Below are 27,487 nucleotides of genomic sequence, written 5' to 3' on the forward strand. Positions count from 1 at the left end.
ATAACTGGTTGACATAAAGGGAAGAAATTCTTCCAGGAAAAGGGAGCTCCATTATTTGTCTACGATGGTTGTAAAATTACTTATTTGGAAAAATATGAAACTAATACCATGCACCAGTGTAAAGTAGGCATAAGGGAGTTCTCAAAGTAAAATGGTATATTTTCATGGTTTTTCTCTCACTTTTACTATAGGGCAACAAAATTTGAAAAGTTTGTGGAGTTTTTCCCATAGATTAGTTTTATCTCTATTTTTGTTTAAGCTATTTAAATTTAGTTAGTTAACATATAGTATAATAAATCAGAGAAAGACAAATAACATATGATTCCACTCATACATGGAATTAAAGAAACAAAACATAAACATAGGGGAAAGAAAAAAAGAGAGACAGAGGCAAACCATAAAATAGACTCATAACTACAGAGAACAAACTACTGAGGGTTGCGGGGGGCGTCGGGGGGAGTTGGGAAGGGGGATGGGCTAAATAGGTGATTAGTATTGATGAGGGCACTTGTTGTGATGAGCACCAGTTGTTTATGTAAGTGATGAATCACTCAATTCTACTCCTGAAAAAGTTTGAAAGTTTTACAGACCAAATGGCACAGGGAGCTGGTATAGATTAATGGACTTGGTGGTCACCCTCATGTGATTATAACTGATAACTGAAACCATGAAAAGTACAGGATGTTTGCCATTGTCTTGATAGTTTACAAAAAAAAATAGAATAGAAAGAAATTCTCACTTAGTGCTTGTGAAAGGTGGATAAATGTGGATAGAGAAAAATAAACATTTAGGATAGATGACCAAAGTTGAAAGAGAAAAACAAAAATTAAGAATAAGAGGGGCACCTGGGTGGCTCAGTGGGCTGAGCATCCGACTGTGGCTCAGGTCATGATCTCACGGTTCATGAGTTCAAGCCTTGCGTCAGGTTTGCTGTTGTCAACACAGAGCCCACTTCAGATCTTATGTCCCCCCTCTCTCTGCCACTCCCCCGTGCGCACACACACTCTTTCCCTCAAAATTAAATAAACATTTAAAAATACTAAGAATAAGAACATAATGCATCCAAGTGCTGGGATGAATAACAGAGGTAACCTTTTAGCAAATATAATCAAGTTAACAAAGAAAACAAAATAATAAAAGTTGTGATAGATTACACTCTCCTAGAATAAAAATATAGTTTGGTGCCTAAACTTTTGAAACTTCCCAATGAATAAACTATTTTCTAAAAGGTAACATTTTTGTAATCAAGAAAATGGCAGAACTTCTGCCATCAGCATTACTAATCAACAATGTGCTTGAAGTTCTACCATATTAGCCAAATGCATATATGCAAACAGGAAACTTTTTTTTAAAAAGAAGAAAAAATGATCATTATATACAATTGATGTGTCAATATACTACAAAGGTCAAGACAATCAAGTTCATACTCACACACATATGCACACAGAGTGCAGAAGAATGCTACTGCACACAAATTCGAAAATAACAAACAAGAAAAGCATAAGCCTGGATAATGGGAAGCAACCAAGTTGAACAGCACAAAGAAAAAAATAATACATTTGATCTTAGCCAAAAGGCTGAGAAGTGATAAAAATAAAAATAATAATAATAATAATAATAATAATAATAATGAAACTAGTTTAGGGGAACTCTGAAATATCATCAAGTGTAATACATTCACTTGATGAATGGGATCCCAAAATTAGAAGACAGCAAGAAGGGGACAGAAAATTATGTGAAGAAATAATAGCTGAAAGCATCCCTAACAATGGAAAGGAAACAGACATCCAGGTCCAGGAAATCAGAGAGAGTCCCAAACAAGATATATCCACAAAAACAAATGATAAAGAGAGACTCTTAAAAGCTGTAAGAAAAAGCAAACAGTTACATACAAGGGAAATCCATATAGCTATCAACTGATTTTTCCACAGAAACTTTGCTAGCCAGAAGCCAGTGGCATGATATATTCTAAATGCTAAAGGGAGAAAATCTACAATCAAGAATACTCTACTCAGCACAGTTATTATTCAGAATTGAAGGAGAGATAGAGTTTCTCAAACAAAGTTAAAGGAGTTCCTCATCATTCTCCAGTTGGAAAAAAATGGCCACAACCAGGAAAGTAAGAAAATTATGGGGGAAAAAAAAGTCACTAGTACAAACAAGCATATAGTAAAGACCTAAATGTGAGACCTGAATCCATAAAACTCCCAGAAGTAACATAGGCAGTAACCTCCTAGACACTGGCCTTAGCAACATATTTATTGATATGTCTCCTCAGGCAAGACAAAATATAAAAAAGCTAATATATCCTACTGGGGCTATACCAAAATAAAAGGTTTTTGCATAGCAAAGAAAACCATCAACAAAACAAAAGAAACAACCCAGTGAATGGGCAAAAATATTTGTAAATGATACATCCAATAAGGGGTTATTATCTAAAATATGTAAAGAACTTATACAACTCAACCCAAAACAACAAATAATCCAATTAAAATGGAGAAGACCTGGGGTACTTGGATGGCTGAGTCAGTTAAGTGTCCGACTTCAGCTCAGGTCATGATCCTCACGGTCCATGGGTTCGAGCCCCACATTGGGCTCTGTGCTGACAGCTCAGAGTTTGGAGCCTGCTTTGGATTCTGTATCTGTCTCTCTGCCCTTCCCCCACTCACGTTCTGTCTCTGTCTGTCTCTCTCAAAAAATAAATAAACATTTTAAAAAATGTGTTTTTAAATGGAGAGGACATGCATAGACATTGTTCCAAAGAAGACATACAGAGGGCCAACAGATACATGAAATATAGTTCTATATCACTAGCAGGAAAATGCAAATCAAAACCACATGAGATATCATCTCATACCTGTCAGAATGCCTAATACCAAAAAGACAAGATATAACAAGTGTTGGAAAGAATGCGGACAGGAGGAAACCCTCATACACTATTGGTGAGAATGTAAATTGGTGCAGCTATGGAGTATGGAGCTTCCTCAAAACTTAAAAACATAAATACTATAGGATCCAGGAATTCCACTAGTGGATATTTACCCAAAAGAAATGAAAACACCAATTTGAAAAGACATATGCATGCCTATGTTTGTTGCAGCATGATTTATAATAGCCAAGATATGGTAGCAACATAAATGACCGTCAAGAGATGACTAAAGAAGATGTGGTGCATGTACAATAGAATATTACTCAGCCTTAAAAAGAAAATGAGATCTTGCCACCTGCAACAACACAAAGGGACCCACGGGGTATTATGTTAAGTGAAATAGGTCAGGCAGAGAAAGAAAACACCACATGATTTGACATATATGTGGAATCCGAAAAACGAAACAACAGAAACAGATTCATAAATACAGAGAACAAACTAGTGGCTATTGGGGAGTGGAGGGGGTAGGAGAAGTAATGGGCGAAATAGGTGAAGGGAATTAAAAAGAATAAACTTCCAGTTATAAAATAAGTAAGTCATGGATATGAAAAGTACAGCATAGGGAACAGAGTCAATAATACTGTAATAATGTTCCATGGTGCCAGACAGTGACTATACCTATTGTGGTGAGCATTAAATAAGGTACAGAATTGTCAAATCACTATGTCATACACCTGAAACTGATACAATATTATAGGTCAACCAGACTTCAATAATTAAAAGAAAAACAAGAAAGAAAGTAAAACACTAAACTGTTTAATAACAGTCCTGGGGAGAAAGGTATCAACAAACCTTCAAAACTTTACTGAGGAGATAGAGAAGAGCCCAAATCCTGAGAGAAAAAAACTACATTTCAAATTGATCTTTTTTTTTTCAGAAATTGATTGAAATTATTAAAATTTTACCAGACAAAAAATATAGAAAAAAGAAAGATGAATTTAAAATTAAGAAAAATTAGAGATGGGGCACCGGGGTGGTTCAGTCGGTTGAGCGTCCAACTTCAGCTCAGGTCACGATCTCACGGTCTGTGAGTTCGAGCCCCGTGTCGGGCTCTGTGCTGACAGCTCAGAGTCTGGAGCCTGCTTCGGATTCTGTGTCTCCCCCCTCTCTCTACCCCTCCCCTGCTCATGCTCTGTCTCTCTCTGTGTCAAAAATAAATAAAAACATTAAAAAAAATTTTTTTTAATTAGAGAAAATACATTTTCTGGATATACTCAATGAAAAAAATTTTCTGGACGTACTGGATGAACAAATTTTCTGGATATACTGGGAATTATTTTTCTGGATGTACTAGATGAAAATAATTTATAATGCTTTATTTTTTAATTTTTTTTCATGTTTGTTCATTTTTGACAGAGAGAGAGAGAGAGTGAGGAGCAGGGACGGGCAAAGAGAGAGGGAGACACAGAATCCAAAGCAGGCTCCAGGCTCTGAACTGTCAGCACAGAGCCCAACGCAGGGCTCGAACTCCTGAACTATGAGATCATGACCTGAGCCAAAATCGAACACTTAATTGACTGAGCCACCCAGGTGCCCCATAATGCTTTAAAAATGAAAGTATTATGGTATCAGCCTAAAAACTGACAGTGCAACAAAGCAAAATTAGCAAAATTAAATAAGGGGCATCTGGGTGGTTCAGTCAGTTAGGCGTCCAACTCTTGATTCTGACTCAGGTCATGATCTTACTGTTCGTGGGTTTGAGGCCCACATCAAGCTCCACCCCAGCAGAGCAGAGTCTATTTGGGATTCTCTCTCTCCCCCGCTCTCTCTGTCCCTCCCCTGCTCTCTCACTCTCCTTCTCTCTCTCTCTCTCAAAAATAAATAAATAAACTTTTAATAAAAAGAAAAGTTAAACAAAAATGAGCTGTGGGAATACATTTAAAATTTATGATAAAGGAAGTACCACCAATAATAAGGAAGAGCTAAAATATTCTACAAAAAGTGTTGGAAAAAAAAGTTTGTTTAAAAAAATAAAGCAAAATAAAGTAGATTAGTGTTTTTTAAACCAAACTGCACAAGAAAAATAAGGTGAGGAGTGTTTAAAAGCTAGAGATGCATGGGCTCTACTCTTGCTACTGAAGAGACAGGGGACAGAACCACGAATCTGGAGGCTTAGCCCAAAATACATACCATAATAAAATTCAGATGGGTTATTCAATGTAAACTTTATCAAATAAAATTGTTTTTAAAATATACATTAATATTTAACTAATCTTACAATTCAAAGGTAACTTATATGCATATAAATATAATGAAATCACAAAGGAAAAGACTTGTAAGATATGATTATATAAAATTAGAATTTCCATGTGTCAAAAAACACCATTAAGAAAATTAAAGGGCTCAGGTAAAGCTGTGAATAGTGAAGCCATGAAAAAATATCAATGATTAATATCCTTAACGTGGATAAAAGCTTTTGCAAGTTAATAAGTAAACAGTAATATCATGATAGAAAAACAAGCAAAGAACATGACCTAACAATTGACAGAAGAAATAATACTGGGGCCAGTAAATATATCTAAGAATATTGAAATCTCATTGATAACCAAAGAAATGAAGATAGGAAAATAAAATCAAGATGCAATCTATCACTACACAATTATCAAAAGTCTAAAGAACAAAGTGGTTCAGTCAGTTAAGCGTCCGATTTTTTATTTCAGTTCAGGTCATAATCTCAGTTTGTGAGTTTGAGCCCACATCAGGCTACACTGGCAGCAAGGAGCCTGCTTGGGATTCTCTGTCTCCTGTCTCCCTCTCTCTCTCTCTCTCTCTCTGTCTCTACACCCCCCACACATACTCATGCTCATGCTCTCTCTCTCTCTCTCTCGCTCGCTCTCTCAAAAAAAAAAAAAAAAACTTAAAAAGTCTAAAAAACAAAAACAAAAACGACAGCCTGTCAATATTGACAAGGCTCAGTCAGAACCCTTTTACACATACTGTTGACAGGCATATGGCATGGGACAACCAATTTCCTGATGCAATCTAGAGACTTAAAAAGTTATTGTGTTTTAACAAATTAATCTTCATCTAATAAATCGAATTAGGTAGAAGTATGCATAAAGATGCATGTAAAAGAATATTCTCTAAATGTACAGAGATTATTTTAAAAATCCATACAAAGGACTACACCCAAAGCCCGTCAGAAGTGATCTTTTCAAGGACTGTATATTTGCTTGAAATACACCAGCTAAAACAAAGATGAAGAACACAATGCTTAGTTTTTGTGTGAATGTCTTTTCAGTTTTCCAATACATTTTTCTGGTTAACTTTCCTCTTATGCAGTACTTTACATTGTTCTGTTTCACACTTTATTTGCCTATCCACCACATATGCAGCTACTAATGGTGTCAGTTTCGGGACACCCAGGTGGCTCAGTCAGTTGAGCGTCTGGCTTTGGTTCAGGTCACGACCTCACAGTTCATGGGTTCGAGCCCCGCATTGGACTCTGCCGACAGCTCAGAGCCTGGAGCCTGCTTTGCATTCTGTGTCTCCCTCTCTCTTTGTCCCTCCCCCATTTGTTCTCGTTCTTTCCCTGTCTCTCAAAAGTAAATAAATAAACTTTAAAAAATCTTAAAAAAAAAAAAAAAAAAGACCTGGGTGGCTAAATCGGTTAAGCGTCGACTTCACCTCAGGTCATGATCTCACAGCTTATGAGTTCGAGTCCCGCATCAGGCTCTGTGCTGATGGCTCAGAGCCTGGAGCCTGCTTCAGATTCTGTGTCTCCCTCTCTCTCTCTGCCCCTCCCCCCACCCCCAGCCCCGTTCATGCTTTATCTCTCTCTCTCTCTCTCAAAAATAAATAAATATTTTAAAAATAGCATCAGTTTTTATTTCTACTTATTAATAGTTCTGGTCAAAATCTAGAAAAAAGGAGGCTCATTTATATTATATGTTTTTTAAAGAAAATGAATGCTATTTAGATACTAAAAATTAAAGGTGCTTCCTTTAATTATTAAGATATTATATTGCAAATGATCATCTACATGTGATCTGATTCCTCTTTCTTTAAGGAACCACACTCATCACAATTTACTAAACAAGGCCTATGACATGGATGTGAAACATATCCTCATTAATCTTAGTATACATATGACCTTTGTCACGGCCCATGAACTTATAGGTCTTTTTAAGAAAATTATCAACTTAGGGGCGCTGGGTGGCTCAGTCGGTTGAGCAGCCAACTTTGGCTGAGGTCATGATCTCATGGTTCGTGGGTTCGAGCCCCGCATCAGGCTCTGTGCTGCCAGCTCAGAGCCTGGAGCCTGCTTTGGATTCTGTCTCCCTCTCTCTCTGCCCCTCCCCTGCTTGCGCTCTGTCTCTCTCTAAGATAAATAAACATTAAAAAAAATTTTTTTAGAAAGTATCAACTTAATTTATACATACCCTTTACGATCATTGTACATTCTATTAATTCTGTCCCATTTTGCATTCAACTGAGTAAGTGTATCCCGGATCTGAATGGCTTCAGGTCCAGAGGCTTCAAGAATAACATCTGGTTGTTTTTCATGAATGATGGCAATCTGTTCTCCGAGTTTGTCCAGTTGATCTTTGATATTCTACAAATGCATTGTCACACATTAATAAAATCCAGCAAACAGAAGAACAGAATCACAAAAGACCAAAAATTTATCTTGCATAACACTTATTTAAAGTATGATGAGACATGATAATTGTTGCTCATCAAAGCTGACAACTTTTTTAAAAATACCCTGTATTGAACAAAATGTGAGAAATGCTACATAATATCCTAATGGCAGAAAGGAAATCCTCACAGTTGTTCAAAGCAGCACTTGTACAGGACATATAAAAAGCTTCAATGGTATTCTATAAAGGTAACAAAGTGTTTGAAGCTGGAATTATTTATATTTTTAAATATCTTTAAGTGACTAAAATGAGCTATCAAACATATCAAATCTAATAGCAATTTTATTGCAAAATTATACATAAGTGCAGTCAAATTATATGAAAAAGCCCTGGTGGTATTTAATAGTCTTGTGAACAACTAAAAACTTCCAGATCCCTAATTAACTTATAATCAACATACCTCACACCCCAACAACTGGCCAATCTTAAGTTGTTATAGATGACAACATAAATGCTGATATTTTGCATCAACTGACAATCAAGTTTATAAGAAAGAGAATATGATTTGTGCATGTGTTTGATTAAAAAAAAGTTTCTGGGGCACCTGGGTGGCTCAATCGGATAAGCATTCGACTCGATTTCGGCTCGGAGCATGATCTCACAGTTTGTGAGCCCACACCAGGCTCCGTGCTGATGGCACAGAGCCTGCTTGGACTCTCTCTGTCTGCCTCTCTCTCTGCCCCTCACTCACTCATGCTCTCTCTCTCTCTCTATCAAAATAAATAAATAAAAACTTTAAAAAAATGTTTCTGATGTTGCAAAGAATAACTATGCATACATACTTTTGAAAAATTAAAATTTTGATAATATTTCATTGGTGAAATGGGAAAGACTGATTATTCATACACATTATTAATTTCTTGGCACAAATTTTAAAAATTATAGACCATCTACAAAGGCACAAGGACAGATTCCTTGCTTTCTTTCTAAGTTCATTGTGGCTATTTAAGTGAGGTGCCTGGAGCTTTACCTTCAAAGAGTCTTCCTGAAAAGAGAAGTCTTCATAGACCACAGTGTTTAGCTCTGGAGCATTAAGTAATAATTCAGTATCATCCATGGAAAGTAAAACTTTGTTAATTTCAACCAGATAATCTGTGGGAGGAGGGGGCGATCGAATTCCAGGAGCAAGCTGACCTGTTCTCCTCTGTTGATCAGGGACTGCCTATAAAAACAATAATAATAAGGCACATCTCTTAAAATATACCCACAATGAACAGCAGCAAACAGAAAAAAACCACAAGACTATTTTCTGCAGCAATTCAATATCATGAACCCAAATTAAAAATTTTGAGTTTTAATTTTTTATATTTTTGCCCTGTATTGCTGTAGAAACCCTTAGCAATCTCTATACTGATTTTCTTCCAAACCTGCTATCAAACAGCATAAATAGGTTAAAGCTTGAAAGGTTTTTCTTTAAGACTTGGGCCACCTGAACTCATTTAGCAAACAAGAAAACATAACAACTCCTTTCCTGAGCTGTTGAGGAAATAAGAATATGCCGCAAATCATAAAGTTCTATGTGAAATAAAACATTTTAATACCGTTATTACTTTACCCATTGAGTAAAATGTCACAATTAGATTAAACACTTCTGGACCTCACCGTTGAAAATATAAGTAAGTTTAACATGTGTTCATAATGTAAGAAATGCACTGGTGGTTTTGATAAAATAATAACCCAGGTAACTCAGGGTAACATCTTAACCTTTGAGAACAATATTACAGAACATAACTCTCCTAGATAAGACAACAGGTCCTAACATAAATTCAGACAGATCCTAAGCTGGGTGAACTTATTTGGGTGGACTACTTATTAATACATCCTTTAATCAGAGCTTTCTCAACAAAAACAGTGCTCTCTGGGATGGGCTACCAGTCTTTCAGGAGTTCAAGTCCTTTACTCCAAATGGCTACAATTTATTAAACGCCCACCTACTACTTGCAAATGGCAAAGTACATCTGCTCATGAATTAAGGTGGCTTTCCTGATGCTTTTACTATCTTCCTATATTGACCTTCTAAAAAACGATATTCCTTTGCAAATTCAAAGATGGCAGAGAAAATGATCATAAACACATATTCACTGAGTGATCCTGAAAATGTTTACAGTTATCATTCCTAAATGAAACCAAGACTCAAGACTAAAACCAGTGAGTCAATAACATGGTATTGAACCTAGAGGTCTATATTCATTTGTCTCCTATAACATGATAAACTGCTTTCACCTATTGCTAGACAGTCCTGGATAGTAGGATAGAAGCAAGCCTACATAGATGTCCTGATTTTATCCACAAGATTATTTCTACTTGAAATTAATATTAGTTTTGTTATACTAATGCCATGCATTCAAATTTTAGTCTGAAAGCATTCCAGATATTTATCCATACGTCCAAGAAGACAACTTATATTTTTTAAGCAAATATAAAAGAACAAGAAGGTCAGAAGTTATTGTAAATAGAAAGCTCCAAATTAAAAATAAAATCACTTTCATTAAAGACTGCCTTTTTCTATTCAGTCTGTAAAGATAGTTTAGGATTTTCTGAGCCTCCATACTCTTGCAGAAGAAGCAGCAAGGCAGTTCAAAATTTAAACATGTGCTTTCTAGATTCCCAAAATAGATTTTATTCCAAGAGAGTGATCAATCAAAATGCCCTAGGAGGAGAAAAAAAAAAAAAAAAACCAGTCCTCAAGATCTGACCCAGACTTTACTTCTGGGTACTTTTATTTTTATTCTGCTAGACATAACAATACAAATCTACTGCAAAGTAATGCTAAAATCTTAGTGTTACTTGATGTTGATCATGTCATACACAACCAAAATTTCAGATAGATAGGTGAAAAAGTTTATTTTATATGAAAATTTTATTAAAAGTTTCTAAGTTTTGTTTCTATCAAACCATAGGGGAAAACCAGGACTAAACAGAACAGAATAGTCATCATCTCTGCAAAACAAGGACTTTCTAGATTCCAAACAGGCTGGCAAAAAGAAAAGAAAACACAAAGGGAAAACACAGTCATGTAGGGCTAAACAAAAATTTTAAATGGTTGCATGTTAAAAATAAAATAATTATAAGATAAAAATCAATAAAATAATACTTTTATAGCAAATATGACAAGAGATTAATATATTTATTTTATAAAGAGCTCACACATATTTTAAAAATAGTAATACATACCCTAGTCAACACAAATGGGAAAAGGTCATTTAACACACATTTCAAATAAGAAAATAAGACCTATACGCTGATGGCTCTAAATTCTGACTGCACATTAGAATTACCTAGAAAATTGTTTGTTTGGTTTTTTGTTTTTTTTAAGAATGTTCACACATAGGCCCAACCTAAGAGATTTTGATTTAACTGGTTTGGGAGTCTGATTTTTTTTTAAGTTCCTCCAAGGGATTCTGATGTTTACAGACAAGAAAGTTTTAAAAACTTCAGATTTGCAGAAGTATATGGGCTAATAAAATAAGGACAAAAGCATTTCAAACATTTTAAGAACATTTTAGTTACAATAACTAATGTTAGTGAACCCAAAATAAAATAAGCCTTTTGTGGTATATATTAGTACTCCTAAAAAATGTATTCATTTGTTAAAAGTCTAAAAATTATTTCTATTTTGGACCAGTAATGATTATGATTTGGCACCCGAAGATGAAGTTCTAGGGAAGTAAGATACCTGTAAATAACAGTGAAGCAAAGAACTACAATATCATCTGAAAAATGTTAGGAATAAAAATGGAGCCAAGCCTTAAAAGATAATACATTTTTCAGGTAAAATAAGGAGATAAAACCCACACCAGAGAATAATAATAAAATTAGAAAAGACCCTAAAGATGGAAAGGCACTGGTTTCTTTGGGAAAATATACAGAAAAACAGCAAACTCTGCTACCTGGTGACTGCGAGTGAATCGAAGAGGTAGCTGGAGGTCAGATGAAGCATCAGTGTACCATGATCATAATGAACCTTACACTTAAAGCTTTTTCTGTATTTTGTAAGGTTTTCCTCAACACTTTCTTAGGTAAAGGAATGTCATGACCAGCGACAACTTTGGGATAAGTAATTCTGAGGACAATATGGAGGATGGGCTAGAGTTAAGAAAAACTGGACATAAAACAGACTCAGCTTGAAACACACTGTAGTAGCTAACAGGATAAAATCCTAAAAGTCTGAATTATGGAAAGAATAGTGGGCTAAGAAATTCAGTCATCTCCCCAGGGTCATAAAGCAAGTAATTGGTAGCGCTGTGCCTAACTTCAGGTTCTGCAGCATCTTAGTTCATTCAGAAGTGATGTTTTTAATGCCTACTCGATGTAGTGTGAGGAAAAACCACCCATTCTTAAATTAGAATGGAGAGTTTAAGGAAATAAACTAAGATAAGGAATAACTTAAGAAACACAGGTTAGAAGGGAAGAGAGAGGACAAATTTAGCTTGGTACATGTTATAAGCTTGTGGTACAAACAGATTGAGACATCCAACAGGCAGCAAACTGAGAGACTAGAATCTTCTACTATATTCAACATTGCTAACTAAAAATGGTTCTTAGAAGGATTACCTAAGAACAGACTTTTAGAGAACACCAACACACTTGCAATGCAGCTGGGGAGATGGTCATTGAAAAGAGAGCTGGTAGTGAATCTTTTTCTAGACTACAAATCATCATTTATCAATTCACAAATTTAGTTATTTGTAAACTAAAATTTTTGTTGAGGCGATCAAGACCTCCACATATAAAATACAGAATTGAAACAAGTCACTTCTAAAAAGGATAGATGCCTTTTAGATTTAATACATTATTAAAAGTCCGAAAGAGATCCCAATAATAAGATTTTATGTTTCTATTTTCTTTGAGTCCTGTCCCATCCAAAAATATAAACATATTTAGTAATAAATACTATTCCACCTATTTTTTAAGGTATCCATGAATGCAACATCAAATATCTGAATGGCAAGAGCTAAATAAGTTCAAGTAGAACAGAGACTCTCCCAGGACAATACCTTAGTTTTATTGTACTTTGTACGCAAAAGTAGTAACTGCAAACGGATCTTTTCCTTTTTATTCTCCTCCATAGGTTCATGTAACATTTGTTCTCCTCTTTGTAGAACTTCCTCAACCTGGGCTCTCTCCTCATCCATCTGAATGTTTAATAGGAAAAAAAAACAGTTACTCGAAAGAAAAATATATAACAGCATCACTTACTAATCAGTTCCCAAGTAGGAGAACTAACCTATGAAGTAGGAGATCAGTCAAGATCTGTTCATCTGAATAAGTAACAAAAATTCAGGTTTTTAAAAAACATTTCATATTTGACTTTAACTATCTCATAAAGAATGTTAATTTAGCAGAAGTTAGAGAACGTCTAAAATAACACTACCTTTAGTCAGAAAGTGTATCTATTTTCTTAAGCACTACATAAATCGCTTGGCAAATCTTACAGCACTCAGGAGAAAATCACATTTGGGTCTATCCTTTGGCATGATTTGGCAGATTCTTTGGTTAAACATCACTGATGTAAAAATATAATGCACAGAACAGAAAGATAAGAACACCATGGTTTTGAAAACCTCCCTGAACCAACCTTTTCATCTTCATCACTGAATTCCAAGTGTTTTTCCACAACTTTTAACATATTTTCTATGTCAATTTCTAATTTTTCCAGGTCAGCAAAAAGTACATCAGTTTCATGTGCTTCGGTGGTGACCAGACACTGGTATGATAATGGTTCCTGGCCAATTAGCAACTGCAGAAGAAAAAGTGTTCTTTGAAAAGACACATTTTTTTTTTTAAGGGTGAGCACAGTGGGGGGGATGAGCTGAGGGAAGGAGTGAGGGAGGAGTCAGAGACAGAGAGAGAGAATCTTAAGCAGTCTCCATGCCCAGTATGGAGCCCAACTTGGGGCTTGATCTCACAACCATGAGATCATGACCTGAGCCGAAATCAAAAGTTGGATGCTTAACCACTGAGCCATCCAGGCGCCCCAAGATCCATTCTTCACCAGACATTCTGGCATTAATCAGAGGGATGGAGTGTCAAGAGAGGAACTAGCACTTATTTGAATTGACTTTAATTTCATTCATCCATATAGCAATGACTTTATCTATTTGGGCTTCTTGGAGTTACCAATTTTCTCCAAACTCCAGTCAAAGATGTGAACTAGTGTGCAAATAACTATGGCTGCCTGGAGTGCAGTGTGGGGGATTCTGAGATCGCACATGAGCATAGTAGGAAAAAAAAAAAGTTAGAGAGGGAGGGGGCCAAACCATAAAAGACTTAAAAACTGAGAATAAACTGAGGGTTGATGTGGAGTGGGAGTGAAGGGAAGGTGGGTGATGGGCATTGAGGAGGGCACCTGTTGGGAGGAGCACTGGGTGTTGTATGGAAACCAATTTGACAATAAACTTCATATTAAAAAATAAAATAAAATAAAAATGCCCCAATGAAAAAATAGAAAAAAATAAAAAATAAAAAAAAGACATGCGTAAAAGGATTTGACAATTCAATATTTATAAAAGTACACTAAAAGCAGAAAACTGACTTAGAAAAGTATAATAGATCATACAATGGAACACACCACAGCTATTGAAAACCATGTCAAAGGAGAACATATGAAACAATATAAACAATTGATAATATCACATACATGTAAGAGTAGACATGTATGCCAAAATGTTGACAGAAGTTATTTATGGGGATATAATGATTTTGCTTCTTTGTACTTCCTCTCACTCTATCCTTGTCTCATGCCTTACTCTTTTATACCAGGAAAATGCTCCCATATATCTATTGAAAGGAACAAATGAGTTAAGGTCAAAGCTAAGGAAAACAAAAGTTGAAGCAAGTTACTTGTTTTCCTTAAGATGTGAATAATCTAAGTATACTCATGAGCTATGAAAGATAGTTTGGCCTTTTATGTCAGACATTTCAAATTAAAGCAAACTTAGATAATATTTACTTCTTGCAAAAAACAGGGTCCTTCCTCTAGATAATTTCCATACACGACTCTCAAGAGGTAAAATTAACCAAATACTCAAAAATGCCAATCCAGGGGCCCACCTGGGATCCTGAAAAACTCATAATCCTCTGTCAAAATTAACAGCTGGTTTGAATGACCCCCAAAGTGAGCTATGCGGCTTTTGGTTTTTGCCCTAGCAAACCATCAAAAGGCTTTCATCTTTTCAAGTTAACATTTACTGAGCACCTGCCACACCCCAGGCCTTGAGAACACTGCAATAAAATGTTTCATTTCCTCCTCTCATTAGACAAGGGAAAGAGGAAAGAGAATTTGTAAGACACACACAGAGGGAAAAAATTATAATATGGTAGAATCAATAAAAACTTTTTAAGAAAATCTGTTATTTATTCTCCTCTTATTTTACTTTATTTTTATCTTATCTTAGAGACAAAGCGTGAGTGGGGGAGGGGGCAAAGGGAGCGAGAGACAGAGAGAATCCCAGGTAGGTTCCATACTCAGTGCAGATCCCACATCCCTGGGATCATAACACGAGCAGAAATTAAGAGTTGGATGCTCGACCAAGCTACCCAGGGGCTCCATCCTCTTATTTAAATTCATAAGGCCCCTTTTCAAATTTATAACAGCAGATAATAGCTTTCTGCATTAGGTCTAAATTGTTAAATTACTTGTAACTTTCAGATGCAATAACATGTAAAGCACAAAAAATGACTTCACACATGTGCAGTGTGCACAAGTTTATAAAGTAGACTATACAGTAATGGGTTTAATATTCGTCCCTAGCTTGGAAATGAGTCTCATTATTTTATAGCCACTTTTAACTTCTGAATGAGACTCTGACACCTTTTCTCAAATGGGTTATTTTCTTCAAGATTAATTTCTTGTTTTCTCTCCTTCACATGCAAAATCACAAATAAATAAGGACCAATGCTCCATTCAAGGAAAAAGTCATTAAAATCGTTTTAATTTAAAATTTTGTGAGGGGCACATGGGTGGCGCAGTCGGTTAAGCGTCCGACTTCAGCCAGGTCACGATCTCGCAGTCCGTGAGTTCGAGCCCCGCGTCGGGCTCTGGGCTGATGGCTCAGAGCCTGGAGCCTGTTTCAGATTCTGTGTCTCCCTCTCTCTCTGCCCCTCCCCCGTTCATGCTCTGTCTCTCTCTGTCCCAAAAATAAATAAACGTTGAAAAAAAAATTTTTTTTAATTTTGTGATGTAGGGGTGCCTGGGTGGTTCAGTCAGTTCAGCTTCTGACTCCTGATATTGGTTCAGGTCATGATCCCAGGGTTGTGGGATCAAGCCCCACGTCAGGATCCGAGCTGAGTGTGGAGCTTGCTTAAGACTTTCTCTCTCACTCCCTCTGCCCCTCACCCCCGCTCTCCCTCTCTCTCAATAAATAAATAAGTAAATAAATAATAACATTTTTTGATGTATATACCCAAGAATGACATACCATTGAGACACATGACCACAGGAAAAATACTTTTATATTAAAATATTATTACTCACTTTGGCACTTTTGATATGTTGAGAAACCTTTTCAAAGTTTCTATTCAGTTCAGCTAATTTTGGTTCTACAAGTTCCCTGCTTGCGCCTCCACGTGTATTCATCAAAACAACAGCTTGGTCACGAACATTTTCAACTTGGAGGCTGGCATCATCCAGCTCAGATATTAAACGCTGATTGTAAGAAAACACAAAATTAGCACATGGGGAAAATCAAAGCCAAACATCACTGTGATGCTAACTCAGAATTAGAGGTAGTTTAAATAAATTTCTTGGATCCCTAGAAAATATTTTAGGATAATCAATGTAATGAAGAGCTGCTCACATGACTCATTCGAAACCTTAGTTTCTCCCACCAAAATAAAAATGAATGAATCAAATGCATGGAAAGAATGAGTGCACAAGTAACTCTGACCATGAGAGAAAAGACCACACTAAATCTTCCATTCCCAGAAGTAGAAGTACTGATCCTCTGTGCTTGGTACCTTCACAATTTCTTCCCGTTTGCTTGCTGGTTTTTTTTCAATCTCATCCAATAAAGCTTCAGCTTGATAAAGCCAGGTACTTATGTGAGCAACATTTCCATCAAATATTTCCAATTGGTTCTGATGATTCTAGAAAAGAAATTAATGAAACGCTGGTACAATCACACGCAATACTTCAGACATTTATAATCTTAGAAGACATTTAAAAGACCTTCAAAAAGCTAAATGTATGCTGAATTTCAAAAGAGGTTTCCATCTTTCTGCAAAGCTCTTTCCCAGTGAATAAGTCTCATTCCTAAAACTTCATAGCTATGGTTAAATGGTATTTAAATTTATTTGATTTAGACCTCAATACAATATTATTAAAGGTTGAAGAAAGATAAAAGGTGAAACTTTCTTTTTCAATTTCATTTTGTTTGTATCCCTTATTCTTCATTCTTCTAAGTAATCTCATCTGCCACCCCTTGACCTATTTTTTTTAAAAGTCACTTAAAAAGTAGTAATATAAGGGCACCTGAGTGGCTCAGTCAGTTAAGCATCCGACTTTGGATCAGGTCATGATCTTGCGGTTCATGAGTTTGAGCCCTCCATTGGGCTCTGCATTGGTGGTGCACAGCCTGTTTGAGATTCTCATTCTCTCTCTCTCTCTCTCACTCTTATTCTCACTCTCAAAATAAATAAATAAAATTTAAAAAACTTCCAAAAAGCAGTAATATAAAAGAATTATTAAAATATGGACTGAATAATATTCTGCCTGCTCAATGGACTGTAACTGATTGTAGGATAGTCCTGTGGTTTGTCACCTTGGTGCCACCAGCACTTAATATTATAGCCGGCACAGACCTCACTAACATTTCTTGAAGTAGGACAGAAAATGTGAGTGAGAGAATAAACGTGAAAACAAGAAAAAAACAGTAAAACTAATTAAAACTAAGCAAAATAGTTGAGGCTAAAGCAAGAATTTAGGACCTGATCAAAAAGAGTGGGGCAGCCCTTACATGAAATTAACAACTTCTAAGAACTGTAGTTGATAGGACAAAGGAAACTAGAAAAAAACTGAGAAGTATTTCAAAGACAAGAAAACAAATTGTAAATCCATTAATATGAAAGAATAGTTTAAAAAAAGAAAATGAGAATCAATGAGAAAAGTTTTGGCAGTGATCTGGATTCTAAGAACGGTGAACTGATGAGCACCAGACTTATTTAACGTTAAATGCTCTAATAGGAAAATAAAGGCATTATTTGAAGGAAGAATTTGGAAAGTACAGACTGAAGAATATAGAAGTAAGGGCTGGGAGAATGTGGACTTAAGTTGGTTACAGTAAAAAATGAATGTATAAAATATTTCATGAACATATTCTATGAGCCAAAAGTTTTACATTTGTTATTTAACATTTAAGAACTCTGTAAGGTATGTTCTCTTATTCCAATTTTATATATAGGGGAATTAAAATGTAGCAAGATTTAAGTAATTTACCCAAGCTTTGTTCTTAATAATCGATTCTGGGTACGGTTCTCACCAATCAAGACATGATCCCATGAACTTCAATGCCCTACACATTATGATTGATTCCAGTAAATGCTCAAACACACAATAATTTATTTTTTTCTATCTCTATTTATTACCCAGTAATTCTATGAATTTGAAAAAAGTCCTATCCCAGATATGTCAAAACAAAATGATAATTTATAAATGAAATTCCCTCTGAGGGAAGAAAGAGGGAGGCTGCCATATTCATTGTTAGTATAAGAGGAACAGAAAACCACTGTGAAATTTAACAGGTCACTCTATCCAGGTAATGATTAACAGCGGAATAACTAAAGACTAACAACATAAAACATTTAACAATTATCATAATCAACACCATAATATCAAAAATTGGTTGTTTTAAGTATAGCTATCTAGTTATTTATACATGTTTCTTGTCACATAATCCTCACAAAAACTGTATGAGGTTGAAATTATAATAATGCCCATTTACATATGAGAAAAATGAGATTTAGAGAGCTTTAAGTGACTTGACCAATGTCACCCAGCTACTAGTCAAAATTTTTACTTAGGCCATGAGATGCTAAAACCTGTGCTCTTAACTAGTATGCCATTATTAGAACATAATAAGTATTATATATATATATGGTTTGTGAAAGCATGACAATAAATATAATACCAAATCATTAAAATATAACAAGAGAGGTACACTTATTAAGATATTAAAGTACATATTTCTATGTGTATCACAAATGGTGTATTACTTAACAGAGACATTTTTCACCCTAGAAATTTACTATCTTTTCAAATGAAAAAATAAAATGTAGTTTAATGAAATTAATTCTCTTGAAGCAAAACATTATTGTGACACACAGAAGACAGGATTTAAACTTCCAATCAAAGCTGTATTGGTTTTTCAGCAACTAAAGGAGACAAAATTTTATCCTGAAACATACCATCAGCGTACTGCACCAGTCCTCTGTCCAGGTACGGACGCGGCTCCACCCAGCCCTAAGGACACAAAGCCTCTCTTCTAAAACAGGCTCACTGCCCTCGATCAAGTTCTGGAGGGCAGTACTACTCTCTGTGATGGCATTTAAATCAGCTTTTCTCTTTTCCAGATCCTTCAGGATATTCTAGAAAATAAAAATACCAACACCCACTTGATGTTTCAGAACATTATAAATGTTCATCCAACTTTAATTTTTAAAGAACTTTTCTTCCATATATGCATGCAGTCCACGAGTCCCCCAGATAATTTACAATATCTGAAAGGTTTCCAATGTTCCACAACCTACTAAATGTTCAGGGTTCTTCAATTCCTAACAAAAATTAAAACACTGAATTATGCAAATACAAAAAAGTAACAAACTCAGCTGTAAAAAATCTGAGTTTTGTTCACTTTAAGTACAAATTCCATTTATTACACACAAACACCAAGTGTCCTCATCATAATTTTAGACCTAAAGAATCAATTTTATATTCAGTCACTATAAGATGGCAAAGCTGAACTATTCCAGAACTCGTAAGTCTGAAAGTTTCATAATGAATTTATCTCCTTGACTACTACAGGAAACTACTGATACATACTACCTTTATTTACAAGGATAACACCCTGCACTGGGTGACTTAATATATAATCTGTTGTATAAGAATTACAAAAAATATTTTATCGTAACTAAATCATAAGAGAACCAGCACATCTAAGCTGTAGTTAACAACTGTCATAGGCAAAAATAATACTCTGGATGGTATAATGATAACTTGATTCACACATTCATAAATTTGACCAGGCAAGATGTGTACTCAGCAAGGGGCATTTGGGTGGCTCAGCTGGTTAAGCGACCGACTTTAGCTCAGGTCATGATCTCACAGCTCATGAGTTTGAGCCCCATACCACCAGCGCAGAGCCTGCATGGGATTCTCTCTCTCTCTCTCTCTCTCTCTCTCTCTCTCTCTCATTCTCTCTCTCTCTCTCTCTCTCTCTTTCAAAATAAATAAATACTCTTTTCTCTCTCTCAAAATCAATAAATCAATAAATACTTTTTAAAAAAGGACACATACTCAGAGAAATATAGCAAAGATGCTGGATCCCAAAATTAAAACTACAAAGTTGTTTCAATCAAAAGGTAACATAAGCATATCCATCCCACTGCTATTGTACCTTTTTTAACCAACACTTAAACAAATCATTTCAAGGAGCTCATTTATATTTAATCTCACATCACTAAATTTCATTTTGGAAGGCATAAAAATTGCAAATTCCCAAATCAGTCAAGGTTTAAACATTCACTTGGCTATATCAAATACTGGTATACTTATAAAGACACTAAAATATTCTTCTCCAGAAGGGAGAAAAAAAAAAAACAAAACCCACAGCCACTCTCTCTGCAGTTAAGGCTTTCTATATACCTTCAGTGGCAATGTACTGATTGACTGGAACAGTCTTTAAGAACTATAAAAATAATTAACAAGAAATTAAATGTAAACATTATATACAACTATCTGTGCTAACAGACTACTGTAAAGAAAATGACTACACTGAAAATAATAATATTTAAGCTATCAAATAAAAATAGTATTAAAGTTCAGGAATGAAAATATTATATTTTTACATTGAAAAAATTTTATATAAATTTTAAGTGTAAATACATTAAAATGCTGTGAAATATTAATGTTTCTTAAATCTGAAAACAATATTGAAAAAGTGGGTGATTATGTTACATACTAATGTTCCATTTGATTTACTCAAGTGAAAAAAATGTGCTATGAATTTGTGACTTGTATTTACCATCTTCATTATTTCAAACCTGAAATAAGATTAAATGGGAATTTAAAATTGAATAGTTCCAGAAGAGACAAACATACCATTATTTTAAGTCTTTCCCTTAAAAAATTATGAGAATCAACTAACTGAATTGATATGAGTAAAAAATTAACTGAATTGATTTGAGTACACAAAGATGAATGATTAAAAATTAAATCTGCAAAAATCAGTATGACCTATGTACAAGCCATAAGTAATTAGTAGTAAAGACAAAGCATACTTTTTATACACTTACAAAAACAAATAAATATGTAGGAATAAACATCTTTGCACCCATACATAATGTTTTTGAAGGAAAAAACCAAAGCATTATATAGAATGTTAAAACATTGGGGGGGGGGGAATGAAACATACCATGTTACTAAAAAGACTTATTATAACAGAGATATTAATTCCCCTGAAAACAAGTCTATAAATTTATGGCAATTCAAACCAAATTTCTAACGGAATTTTGTTTGAGAGAGAGACAGCATGCATATGCAAACTCCAACAGGAGAAGAGCAGAGGGAAAGGGGGAGAGAGAATCTTAAGTATGCTGCAGCCCAGCATGGAACCCAGCACAGAGCCTACAGTGGAGCCCAATGTGGGGCTTGATCTCACCACTGTGAGATCATGACTTGAGCTGAAATCAAGAGTCAGACACTTAACCGACTGAGCCACCCAGTCACTCTCTAACAGAATTTTTTAATAATTTCAGATTAATAATTCTAAAATTTATATAAGTATATAAAAAAACAGAAGCATAAAGACAGGGAATCCATTAGCTACATGTTGAAATATATCATGAAACCATATAGTTAAACAGCTGAAGAACAATTCAGAGGGTCAGATCAGTGAAGCAAAGCAACAGGCAAAAAAAAAAAAAAGAATTTAGCATGTCAAATCAGTGGGGAAATGATAATTAATAAATAGTGCTGAGATACATGGTTAACTATTCAGAAAACAAGGTTAGAACCTTACCTCATGATATATACCAAAATAAATTCCACTGGATTAAAACATTAAAGGTAAAAGATGAAACTATAAAAGAGCTAGAAGAAAATATAAGTGAATAGTTATACAACCTTGCAGTAGAGAATAGTGTTGGCTTTTATAAGCACTAAAAGCAGAAACAATGAAGAAAAATATGAATGTATTCTTTAAAAAATACATAATACAGTGGTTTAAAAAAAACATACAGAACAGAAAGGAAAGCGCAATGGCAAAAAAATAATAATAATAATAAATGAAAAATAAAAAAGATTAAGAAAAGTGGAACAATATACAACACACTAAGTATTTATAATTGCAATAGGTCAAGAGCTCTAAATGAAAAGACCAAAATGGTCAAAACGACAAAAAGGCAATTTTTTAAAAAGAGCTATAAATGGCCTCTAACCTTTGGAAAATGTAGTAAATAACTAAAACATGATATTTGCCTGCTGTTAAGCAAGTAGGAATTCTCACTCACAGCTGGTGGGTACATTTCTGAAGGGCAATTTCATAGTATGTATTAGAATTTTAAATCAATATATCCCTTGGCCAATATTTTTAAGGCTAAGAATTTTTCCTCAAGAAATAATTATAAATGTATGCTATGATTAAGCTTCACAGCATTTTTTACAATAGTGAAAATTGGCACTAATTTATGGAAATAAATGGGAATGGGACAATAAAAAGTACGCAATAAAATACCATGCTTCTCCAATGTGTGATACAAAAATACTTGCAAGTAGAATATTAAAGATAAAGGTTTTTCGAAACAAGGTCAAAAAACATTAGACACAATATAATTATTTGTAAATGTTTGTGGCCATGCATGTTTGTATGTATGTGCCTATAAAAAACTAAAATGAAAGCAGTATATTCTTGGATTATAAATTATTTTTGCTTCTGTCTTCTTATTTTAAAGTTTATTTATTTATTTTGAGAGAGAGAGTGATAGAGCGAGAGAGAGTGGGGGTGGGGCAGGGAGACAGGGACAGAGAGAGAATCTCAAGCCGGCTCTGCACTGTCAGTGCAGAACCCCACGGGGGGCTCTGTCCCAAGGACTGTGAGATCATGACCTGAGCCGAAAGCAAGAGTCAAGACGTTTAACTGACTGAGCCACCCAGGAGCCCTGCTTCTATCTTTTTAAATTACACTATGCATGTGTCATTCAATTAGCCTATAGGACTTCAGTTATTAATAAGAAAATAATGGCAGGGTGCCTGGGTGGCTCAGTTGGTTGAGTGTCTGACTTGATTTTGCCCCAGGTCATGATCTCAGGTTTCATGGGTTTGAGCCCCACGCGTTGGGCTCCACACTGACAATCCTAAGAAGCCTGCTTAGGATTCTGTCTCTCTCCCTCTTTCTCTGGCCTTCCCACACTCTCGTGTGCACTCACTCTCTCAAATAAATAAATTTTTAAAAACATAAGAAAATAACAGCTTTCAAAATGTACAAAGAAGATAATATTTCCTTGAAAAACTTAAATTTAGCAGGGGCGCCTGGGTGGCTTAGTCAGTTAAGCATCTGACTTCCGCTCAGGTCACGATCTCATGGTTTCTGAGTTCAAGCCCCACATCGGGTTCTGTGCTGACAGCACAGAGCCTGGAGCCTGCTTCGGATTCTGTGTCTTCCTCTCTCTCTGCCCCTCCCCTTCTCTCTCTCTCTCTCTCAAAAATAATAAATAAACATTAAAAAAATTAAAAAAAAAAAAGAAAAACTTAAATTTAACAAAAAAAAATTGGGGGTGCCTTTGCTTTTGCAATATTAATACATATTATCATCCACGGCACACCCACAAATTCCAGCGTTCTTCCTTTCCTTCCTACATCCCCTCTTCCACAACTTTGTCACCTCACACAGCCCACGCAGAACTATACTTTTCTTGAGCGATTCTACTGCCTCGTATCTGGACTTGCTTTCGAGGGTCCTCTCCACGAAGTATTCAAATTAAGAAGCGGCTGTATCACCCAGGACCTTCTCTTCACTTTCCACAAGCAAACACCTGTAGATGTCAAAACTGATACCTGTGACTTGAAATAAATTTCTGTCACCGTATCGAACATTTATACTCAGCATGTATCTCTACTATACATGCTTCTTGGGAAATAAATTTAGGAAAAGAGAATGCGTTGGTTAAAAATAAAACTACTTTGTGTTCTATTCAATTCTTTGTCCACCTCAAAAGGGAGAATTGGCAAATCTACTCTCTAATCTCTGTGACTTCAAAATTACTACAGAGCTACAGAACACTCTTAGATCTTTTATTGGTTTTCTTTTTTTTTAATTCTGTTCCTATGCTCTTTATATCAGGTAGTTTGCAGTAGGAAGATTTGTTGCTGGCACAAAAGTTACTACAGAGAATTAATAAATAAATTCAGCACAATCCTTTGTGAAAAATGAATACTCAAAAAGTGTCACCAATTTTGAAGGCAATGATTGTTTTCAAGTACCACATGAGCTCAATGACTATAAAGGCCTTACTGATGAGCCATGAGTTTAATGCTTTTGGAATCAAAGTAGGAATATCTTCTTAAAATTGTTGTTTTTAATGTTCTTTTCTTCTTTCTTAACACACAGAGGTGGAAAAATAATGGGAAACAAGAAAAGGCTATGTTTAATATGAAATGGAGATAAATGACATCCTGAACAAAATGCCACAGGTGACCCTGGCATAATACTGGCAGGTAACCTGAACTACAACTTACTTTAGCCCAGGAGATTTCTATATCCAAGTCGCCAAGCAAACTTTCTGAAGTGGATTTCTGTACCAACTCAGCTTCGGTGACAGAGAGCCACTCAGAGAGAGAAGCAGCCTCTTTCTTCATTTTCCGGGCCAACTGTGATGCTCTTTCCAGTTCCTGTTTTCCCTCTGTCACCTGAAAAGGGGAGGGATTGAGAGAGAGAGAGAGAGAGAGAGAGAGAGAGAGAGAGAGAGAGAAATAAACATGATAGGAGTGAATCCAAGTAATAACTAAAGATCCAAACTCTACTCATACTTAAACCCCAAGACATACATAACCCTTCTCTCTCGCACCTAGAATCACTCCATTCTTACATCTCCACAGGAGGACAATATACCATAGAAGTTAAATGTCAGGCAATCTTGGCGTTTCATTTTAGCTCTTCCCACTTTCTTTCTAAGTGACCTTGGCAGAGGCAAAGCCCTGAAAAGTTGTCAACAGAGTATTAAATGACAAAGGACTTGGCCCAGTCCTTGTAACAAAGTTAAGGAATCAGTAAATGGTATCTTTTATTATTTTAAACAGAAGATGCCTCACAGTCCTCTCAAAGAAGTCTGTTTAAAAACACACACAGGACTCCCTAGGTGGCTCAGCTGGTTAAGCATCTGACTCTGGATTTCAGTTTAGGTCATATTTTACAGTTTGTGAGATTGAGCCCTGCATTCGGCTCTATGCTGACTGCAGAGCCTGTTTGGGATTCTCTCTCCCTCTCTCTCTGCCCCTCTTACACACTCATGATCTCTCTCTCTCTCTCTCTCTCTCTCAAAATAAATAAACTTTAAAACACACACACACACACACACACACACACACACACACACACACACACACATATACTTTGGCCTAGAAATTTGAGGGGGGAATAGCATGATTTTCATAATTATGTTTTGTAATTAACTATTTAACTTAAAATATAATAAATAACTATGCAACATAAACCTCTATTATTAAATTGTTTTTGTGGTTGACAGAAAGCAAAATCAACTGAACTAACATTTACCAGGCTCTTTTTGTAATGTTTATTTATTTTGAGAGAGAGAGAGAGAGAAAGGAGAGGGAATCCCAAGCCACCTACACCTTGTCAGCACAGAGCCCAACACAGGGCTCGGTCTTATGAACCATGAGATCATGACCTGAGCCAAAATCAAGTCGGTCACTTAACCAACCCAGGCGCCCCTACCAGGCTCTTAACATAGCTCCCGTGTTACACTGGAGAATCTTATACATGCTATACAATAAAACCCACAACAGCCTCTGTGATAGGCCCTATCCCTTCTACTTTGCAGATCAGGGCGGTGAAGCTTAAGGATGCTAAGGCCATGATAAGGGGGGCATGGCCATTGGTTGAGCCTGGTCTGACCCCTTACATTACATGATGGTACTCTCAAAGCATCACTCGTAATCTAAAGCTGAGATAACATTTTTAAGGGCATCACAACACAATACATAAGTAAAAGTGTGTTCTTTTTATGTGCACATAGGTAGATGCAATTTGCAAAAGTAGTAGAGAGATAAGTCATGTATGAGATGAAATTTTCTTAAATGACATAAAGACTGAATTTTCTTAATAAGTAACATGGAATTACATTTCTTTTTTCTGGTCCCCTAGGTTCATTTTTACTCTTTCATACCTCAAGGATTGATCATTATTAAATTCCTTCTTAAGAGTGAAATATTTTTTCCTACAGAGTTTAATTAAAATTCATGACTTTAAATTAATAGCCCCTCAATGCAGACTTTAGGAGACAAATACATGATTTATATTAAAAGATATTAGGTATTCAAAGGATCTTATCTGACTTTGACATGCCCAGGCAGCTATACAATCATCATAAAACTTAATGCTACCAAAGATTTGTATATTCCAAGAAGAAAATAATTTACAGTTCAATTTATAACAATCTGCTCTTCCTAGTCTAATCAATACATTTTAAGACCTAGTGCATACTGAATTAAGCAGTTTCAAGTTGTAAAGCTTTTACCTATGCATTTATCCTTCTCCCTCTTAGATATTCAACCATTCCCTCTCAATAGGATTATTCCCATCAGCTATGAAACATACTCAAGTCTCTCATGTTTTTTAAAAAAAAGCAAAACTCCCTTCCTTGGCTCCAACTCCCCTGAGATCATCCTCTCTCCTATCTTTCCCTCACCAGTCCTCAAAACCATTTTCTTACCTCCCTCACATTTCTTACCTCCTCCCATTCTGGCTTCTGTCCCTATCACTTCATAGATAAGGCCTCTGCTAAGCTCAATAATGACTCCAAGGGCAACAGATCTAAATGGACATTTTTAAATGGACATCATATTTAATGTTTAAGAATTCAAAACCAGTGCCTACACTCATTCTCAAAATACCCTTTTTCCCTGGCTTTCCTGTCCCAGAACTCTCCTGGTGTTACCACTTCTTGCTACTGACTGTAGTTTCATAGATGCATATTTCGTTTGTACCATGTGATCATCTTAAGTGAAATGATTACCATAATCAAGCTAATTAATGCATCCATCATCTCCAATAGTTACCTTTTTTTGTAGTGAAAACATGGAACATCTACTCTTTTAGCAGATTTCAAGTATACAATTATGGAAAACAGTATGGTGGTTTTTCAAAACATTAAAAATAAAACTACCATATGATCCAGTGATCCTACTTTGGTGTATATATCCACAGGAAACAAAAATCAGTATTTTGAAGAGGTATCTGCACCCCCATCACCCACCCTCCCCTCCCTCCCACTCCCCATCAACCCTCAGTTTATTCTCAGTTTTTAAGAGTCTCTTATGCTTTGGCTCTCTCTCTCTCTCTTTTTTTTTTTCCATCCCCTCCCCCATGGTCTTCTGTTAAGTTTCTCAGGATCCACATCAGAGTGAAAACATATGGTATCTGTCTTTCTCTCTATGACTTATTTCACTTAGCATAACACTCTCCAG

The 27,487-nt window shown here is 35.6% G+C and overlaps 1 protein-coding gene across 10 annotated transcripts in view; it reads right to left on the bottom strand.

The window, feature by feature from the left end:
- UTRN (utrophin) overlaps positions 1–27,487 on the bottom strand; it is a 511,459-nt gene that overhangs the window by 285,329 nt on the left and 198,643 nt on the right. For 8 of the 10 annotated variants that reach the window (XM_053222139.1, XM_053222141.1, XM_053222140.1 and 5 more), the window contains 8 exons: positions 24,521–24,691; positions 18,976–19,155; positions 16,531–16,659; positions 16,049–16,219; positions 13,151–13,312; positions 12,570–12,707; positions 8,531–8,734; positions 7,312–7,484 (listed from right to left, as the gene is read on the bottom strand). In XM_053222139.1, the coding sequence (XP_053078114.1) occupies positions 7,312–7,484; positions 8,531–8,734; positions 12,570–12,707; positions 13,151–13,312; positions 16,049–16,219; positions 16,531–16,659; positions 18,976–19,155; positions 24,521–24,691 (1,328 nt within the window). The remainder of the gene's footprint in view (positions 1–7,311; positions 7,485–8,530; positions 8,735–12,569; positions 12,708–13,150; positions 13,313–16,048; positions 16,220–16,530; positions 16,660–18,975; positions 19,156–24,520; positions 24,692–27,487) is intronic. The other 2 variants (XM_053222143.1, XM_053222142.1) reach the window with 1 other exon arrangement.

Source organism: Acinonyx jubatus, chromosome B2 (assembly GCF_027475565.1).
Source record: "Acinonyx jubatus isolate Ajub_Pintada_27869175 chromosome B2, VMU_Ajub_asm_v1.0, whole genome shotgun sequence".
NCBI lineage: Eukaryota > Metazoa > Chordata > Mammalia > Carnivora > Felidae > Acinonyx > Acinonyx jubatus.